The 7917-nt window shown below is 33.4% G+C and overlaps 1 protein-coding gene across 1 annotated transcript; it reads left to right on the plus strand.

The window, feature by feature from the left end:
* Nucleotides 1-621: 621 nt before the first annotated feature.
* Nucleotides 622-7189, plus strand: LOC111047682 (protein Mo25-like). Its single transcript, XM_039425032.1, has 4 exons — nucleotides 622-810; nucleotides 3284-3388; nucleotides 4258-4473; nucleotides 6314-7189. Exons 1-3 carry the CDS (start codon nucleotides 637-639, stop codon nucleotides 4447-4449), a joined length of 471 nt encoding a protein of 156 aa, XP_039280966.1. The 5' UTR covers nucleotides 622-636; the 3' UTR covers nucleotides 4450-4473; nucleotides 6314-7189.
* Nucleotides 7190-7917: the final 728 nt, after the last annotated feature.

The raw sequence follows: 7917 nt of genomic DNA on the forward strand, positions 1-7917 counted from the left end.
GACTTTGAACAGCTTGAGTCAGAGAATTGGCTTTTCGAAACGGGGCGTAGTCGTAGTTTTCATGGTAATCTTTATTTTCTCATTTCTATAATTGGAAACGTTTTCCAATTATGACGAAATGAAACATTCCGTAATATTAAAAATAATAAAACTACAATATTTTCTCTATTCTATTTTGTGTTCAGTTTTCTAGTTTTTCAAAATTTAATTTAAACGTGGACTGTGACTATGCCCCGTTTCGAAAAGCCAATTCTCTGACTCCAGCTGTTCAAAGTCTAGAACTTAGCGAAATCCCGAGCTCGGAAACCGGCCTTTAGTCCCCCATTGCACAAAAATCTGTTCAACCATGTTTAAATGAGATGAGAATCAATCAGAGAAGGCTATTTTGAAAGGAAGACTTCTCTGATTGGTTCTCGGGTATTCAATCATGATTAAATTTCAATCATTCTTTTGTGCAACCGGGCCTTATCCATTCAGGATTATTCAAATCTATTTCCTCCTAAGATCACTCTGACCACTGAATGCTTTATGTATGTTCACACCGTTATACAGTACTACAGTAGTAATTGATGTTGAATTTTAATTCTCACAATTTCTATTGTCAAAATCGACATTTTTATTGAGTTTTTTTGAATTATGTTTCAGGAACTTTTGACACGTCATAAACTATTATGTGCCGAATTTCTGGAACTGAACTACGATAAGGTATTCACGCACTACCAGCGCCTTCTCAACTCTGAGAACTACGTCACCCGGCGTCAGAGTTTGAAGCTGCTCGGCGAACTGCTATTAGATAGACACAACTTCACCGTAAGTCATTATTCATTCATTCATACATACATAACTTCACCGTAAGTCATTATTCATTCATTCATACACAACTTCACCGTTAGTCATTATTCATTCATTCATTTCAATCAATTCCATCTCGTATTCACTCTGGTTTCGTATTCAATTTTGGTAGTGATAATGGGAACAATATTTTGCGTCTCCCGAGAATCTACTTGAACACCAATTCAAGTAGATATTAGGCTGGCCACTAACGGTATGACATGCATGATAAACATGTGTGTAGATGCATTACCATGCACATACACATGTTCATCATGCAGGTTTTGTTATCAGCGAGAGGCTTCCAACATAAAATAAACAACCAATAATAATAAATAAAACACTGGAAAATTGTAGTTTATAATGTTACAAAAATAACCTAACCTCAAATAGAGCAGCGAAGGAAAAATAACAAAATCGAAGATACAAAACCTAAACTCGAAAAAGTTTTCTCGAAGCCTTTTGCTGTGATGACACAACAATGTATGACGCCATGTATACATACATGTTCATCTGCATGTCCTACCGTTAGAGGCCAGCCTTATAGTAATTGATAGTAGTGCCAATAAAAACATTATATTGGATGCCTTTTCCCAATAATCTCTTCAATTATTCAAACTCCCCCAATTTGTGTTGATATAAAACAATAGTATATTACAATAGTATAAGGATAAACACTACATTTGGGCAAAGAAACTACATATATTTGGGACCAAAAATTTACAATTCAATACCAAGTAACATTAGGGAAGAATTCAATAGACACAGGTTCAAGAAAAGTTTATTTTCCTGGTTAGTTGATATTGGAGTAGAAAATTGTGATAATGTAGTTGGACTGTAAATATTGAAACTATTTATTCTTCATTCTTTTCCTTTACTAGTTTTTCATTAAAAAAATGTCTAATTATTATCCTTAATAGAACATTAATATTTAACTACTAATTCAATCATTTTGTTTGTACTATAAATTTCCAATAATTTCAATATAAAAAAATCACTGAATGAAGTTTGTATGTAAATAGTAATTACAACACGCAACAAGCAACTAATAACTTTTACCCTAACACATATCATTTATAGTGGGGTGTATATTTACTCATTGAATTATCTTTGCCTATTAAGAAATTATTCAGTGCATAAAACTTGATTGTTTTAATTGTTATTGTATTCTAATTTGTATTGTAATTGTTTTTGATGAATTGTATTAATTGTTATAGTATTCTAATTTGTATTGTAATTGTTTTTGATGAATAAACTTTGTTTTGATTACAGTAATTGGTAGAGTGCCAATGAAATATATATTTAGGATGTCCTTTCTCATGAATTTATTTATTTATACATTGATACATACAATATCATTGTCAACTATGAATGATTGGGAAAGGAACAACAGGCTTAAAGCCCAAAACTGTTCCTTTCCCAAATTTAGATAGAAATTGTCCAAAAATAGGTTATGTTTATTACTTCATGATTTCTGTTCAATTTTGAGTCCAAAATATATATAAACTATTTCTTTAATTATGTGTTCACACTCTGCCAATTCATGTTGATATATTAAAACAATAGTATATTTTAGTAATTGGTAGAGTGTAAATAAAAGTTATATTTTGGGTGTTCTCTCCGAAGAGTCTGTTCAAAATCTGCCATAACTCGAAACAATATTATAGTAATTTCAAATTGCCCAATCGCACAAAAACCTGTTGAATTTCAACCATGATGAGATGAGAACCAATCATTCTGCTGATGTATAGCTGAGAAGTATTCAATTTTACTTGAAGGGCTACTACAATAATATTAAGGTGCGTACAGACTTTCGCTCTGCTCCGCAACCGAACGTCACTCCAGCAGAGCGATTGATGATCGACCGGCGAGCAAGAGTGGTTCGACCGGGGAACGCGAGAAGATCTAACATCTTCCGTAACGTTCATGATGGGTGCGTGGGCGGAGCGACTGTGGTTCGATGGTGGTACGAGGGCGGTACGAGGACGGTACGAGGGAGGAGCATGCTCGGTGCGGGTTGGAAGCGCGAATATGTGTACGCAGCTTTAGAATGCACTTTCAGTGGAACAGCCAAAGCTTCAAAAAGGTCAATCGTACAGTTCCAAATATAGTAGCTCTCTAAACATGGAATTGAAACTGATACTCGGAAAATGCCCGAAAATTGCTTTAATTTTTACAACTATGCAGCAAGTTAACAAATTAAATCAAGGCATGATTTAAAAATTCACAGTAAAAATCAAATTCAATCTCAGTTCAGTTTCTTCTATCTAATCAGTTCAATAACCTGAAAAAGAATATATGAGACACCCAAAAACTATAATAATACCCTCTCAATATCATACTATTAAACTCCGATATATTATTAATCATAATCCAAGTCAGAATTCATCGTATCATACAAAATCAATGTAATTGTTTGTGTTTGAATTGATGAATGTAGTTTTTGTTATAGGTAATGACTCGTTACATCTCGAATCCCGACAATCTGAAACTGATGATGAATATGTTGAAAGAGAAGTCGAGAAATATACAATTCGAAGCCTTCCATGTATTTAAGGTTAGTAAATTAATTATTTTATTTGATGAAAATAAATTGTAAGTTGCATTTGTTCAAATGCTAATGAATGAATATTATTATTAAACGAAAATCCCAATTAAATGCTGTAAATCACCCCGAAGACTTCTGCTACTGCAAATATTGACAACAGGGTAAACAGGTAGATGGAAATTCGATGAGCGCTACTGTACAACCGAACCCAGTACCTCCTAATTGCCGGTCAGGAATGCTTACCCTTACACCAAACTGACAATCTCTGGACATACTGATTGATTATTGCGTTCGCAAAATGAGTTTATACATAGTTCGTAAAAATGGTCATTGAACAGGACAATAGCATTGTCAGAGCCCCGTCTCACATGGACAATAAACTGAATTCAGTAGCCGCCACCAATGGCGAGGTCTAGTGGACGTCACTATTTATTTATTTATACATTGATACATAGGTTACAATATCATTGTCCCTGTGTTCAGAGGGCTTGAGAAATGGAAGCAATCTGCCGAGAATTCTCATTTTGAACGTTTGCAGGAAAATTAGTAAATCTTGAAAGTATATTTAGAATTGTTTCAATTTGAACCAATGCAAACCAAAATACGGATTGCTCACACTGTGAGCAATAGTTCTATTTATTTATAATTCTATAACCATCCTCGTTAAATTAAGAATATTTATGCAAAATTTCAAGTTAATCAGTTGAGTTGTTGAGCCGTGATGATGCGTCATTCATGTATCACATGCGTCATCCTATCCCCTACTTGTATAAGCGAATTCTTTCCTTTAAAATATTATTAAGTATAATCAATAATCTCATTTATTTATCCATTACATTGAGTACATAATGCTTGATAATTATATAATTGTTGTCCAGGTGTTCGTGGCGAACCCGAACAAACCGAAGCCTATTCTGGAGATCCTGCTGCGCAACCAGGACAAGCTGGTCGAGTTCCTGACCAAGTTCCACACGGACCGGTCCGAGGACGAGCAGTTCAACGACGAGAAGGCCTACCTCATCAAGCAGATAAAGGAGCTCAAGCCCCTCCCCTCGCCGCCCGACCACTAGCCCCGCCCTCCACCCCTGCAACAGGTAGGCCTTCAACATTCATAATTTGCTACAACATTCTAGAAAATGTGTAATCTCGTCATATAAAGATGCGTACAGATTTATGCGCCACGAACACGCGTCGATCATGAACGGAACGTGAGAGTTTCGCAAGATGATCGCGCGCTTGTATTATTGTTGATTTCATACCCACGAACATTCAGTACCGTAGCTAACAAGATAACCAGTCTTGTTATAATTAGTAATTATAGCACTGAGAACTAATCATAAGGTAATTCCTAAGCTATAGTTGAAATCGGTATTCAAATATTAATTAAAACTGTATTTACTCAAAAAATGACTGTCTTGTAATTTTTGCGGCCAAAAATATCTGTGTTTGAAAGTGTTGACAAAACATACCTTTTTTGGAGTACTTTTCAATCGAAATTCGGGAATGAAATTCTAAGGGCTATGAGTATGTTTTTTCATTTCTAATCATTTTATGTTGTGTGTTTTTATCATTGTTGAATAAACAAATGAATAACATTGAATTAATTTCGAATTACAATAACAAAGAAACGAGATTAGACCAATAATGAGTATGTTTAGACATTTTACATTGGCCTACTTTATCAGTACTCTTTTTTCACAAATTAGAGTTGTACTCATTGTAGTTGACAATTTAAACACTCGGAGCGTTGTATGTCAAAGCTCGCTTTCCGTTTGTTTGCGGCGCAGCGCATAAGTCTGTACGCACCTTAAACATAAAAATACAGTGTAGCCCACATGATGCGTAACACAAAATACACAATTTAACATATAGAACACAACTCCAACAGGAATTAACAGAATAACAAAACACTGTCTAGACTGATACAATAGGAAGAGCAGTATTCTTATGGAACACTCAAAGAACTCATTCATTGAGAAGTATGCCCTTTCTATCAATTTTTCTTCACCATTCTCTTAAACTTCGTTATTGGCAGCTCTTTAACAGCTAAAGAAGACTGTTGTACATTTTAATTTGCTGATTTGTTTATAGGTTTGCCTATATTTAATAGGTGGCTATCACTTGTTTTAGAAAGAATTATTTTTTTGGAATTAAAAGGTCAAACTCACATTGTAAGCAAGTTGATAAACCTAAAAAAATATATGCTATCGAGAAGTATAGCTGCGTTTACATTGGTCAAGTTTTTTCAACATTTGAGTTATTTGGGTGACTTTGAAAGTCGAGTTTACTTTCCCATATCAGCTAGTGAACGCAAATAATGTCCCAGTGCTTCAGACACGTGCTGTTTCGCTGCGCTTGTTACATTTAACTCGTGCTCGACTAAAAATAAAACTGTTGCATAAACTATTGTACTATTATTATATACCACCTGCAATAATATTAGATCTTGAAGATTGGGTGCAATATTTTCGACACAACTTCCCAATAACGAATACCTCCTAATAGCGAATATCTGTTTCAAAATAATGGACTTTCTTACAACATTACTTCCATTATAATGTCTACTATAGGAGTTGTAAGTAATGACAAAACCGTTGCTATCGAGAGAGTTCGTGTTATTCTTATTGGTCTAAAACATCACCTTACATTTACGAGTATATCTATGAAATAATTAATTTCTAGGAGTTGAGAATACTGTTTTCAAGTTTTACGCACTTAAATCATAAATTTTCAGTATTTTGATATAGGATACACCTGTAGTCGATGTAAGTTTGACACAAGACGTTGCTACGACCCCACTTTGGACTCTAAACAAACAGTTGCCATGGAGAGGGATCGTGTTATTCTTATGGGTCTAAAACATCACTATATCATCACTAACTATGTTCAATAATCTTGTTCCAGCTATTAATATCCTTCTTATTTTGTTCACAGGACACTATGGAGGGATGAAACGTAGTTCAATTCTTAATATAAATTAAGCTGTACAGTATTTTATTGAAGTAATAATATAAATATCTATGAGTTGTATTCATAAACATCAGAATGCTATTACTGTAAAAAATTCCCGTTTCTCAATATATTTTCTCAGCGCAGACATCTATTGCCTTCTTAGGAGTGAACTATGCTCAAAAATGTAACCCTTAGATTGTTTTTCTAAATTATGTTCTATTATTCTTCCATATCTTGAGTTTCATTTTCGATTTCAAACTTTTTGTCCATCAATGTGTGTTTTCGTTACTATTTATTCTTGTTTAGACTTCTTCATCAGTGTTGTAAGTTATTTAACAGGCTGTTAGATTAGTAATTAAATTTAATAACCTAATTAGTGTAATTTGTTTTACAATTGATATTGTTTCTCATTATTAATCGCCTTCGGAAGTTACATTTCAATTGAATTGCACTCTAAAAATACAGTGCATAATTCTGTTCTCCGTAATTCAATCAAGACTTATAATGTTTTTCTCACTGAAACAATATTTTTGAGAAAATTAAACACGAAAAACGAAATATAATGTATTTCTTTAAGCGTTCTATTGTACTGCAATTGTAAATATACTTGAAATTATATAATATTATAAAGTGTATATTGTCAATACTAATTCAATACTAATTAATTTTAAGCTGTTGATCTACTATAGATGATATTTTAATGAACAATACTGATAGCATAATATTAATATTATTTCACTTGACGTTTATTATGGGTTTAAAATTGAATTTTATCACAATTATGATTTCAAAAATTGAATCCCAAACTGATTTTAATCAAGTTTTGTTGTATTAAATTATCATTATTTTTATTCGCAAGCCTGTGTTGTTTGTTATCATCCTACTATTTCATTAAGAAACTAGCTTACCCGGCGAACTTTGTACCGCCAAAAAATCAAAGTATCTCATGTCACACTTGAGTTTATTTTTTGAATCATGAAATAGTTATCTGACAAACGATAGTTTCATTTATATCTCAATACGGACTTCCTATTAGCTTAAAACTACCGTTTTAAAACCAGTAAACAATTTTATCACAGAGTGACGTGTTTATTACAGCAGGTAAGTTTAGATGCTAAATCATATTATCACAACATGATCTTGAATCATGATCATATTCCCGTTCTACGTTAGCCGCTCGGCCGACAATTTAGAAAACATAGGTCTGTAAAATAAATATAAAGGTCTGTAATAAATTATTATTAGCCCCCCTATTAAAATTTCTGGTCAGAAACCATCTCCAATATTCACACAACATATTCCCAAAGTTTCATGCCGTTCTGTCAAGTAGTTTTCGAGTGTATAGGGGACAAACTAACACACAAACATACATTAATTTATATATATAAAGAATATAATTGATTAATAAATATTATTATTAATTTTTATAAGCCAAGCCACTAACGGTGACTAACTGGATGTTTCGGACTACACAGTCGTATACCGAGTTGGTGCAGGTCGCTTCCGACACATGTGTGTGTAATAGTTTGTGCATGTCAGCTGTTATAGAAGACTGTTTGCCTGTCAGTCAAAATGTGCAGCGAAAT

Source organism: Nilaparvata lugens, chromosome 3, assembly GCF_014356525.2.
Source record: "Nilaparvata lugens isolate BPH chromosome 3, ASM1435652v1, whole genome shotgun sequence".
In the NCBI taxonomy this organism is placed as follows: Eukaryota; Metazoa; Arthropoda; class Insecta; order Hemiptera; family Delphacidae; genus Nilaparvata; species Nilaparvata lugens.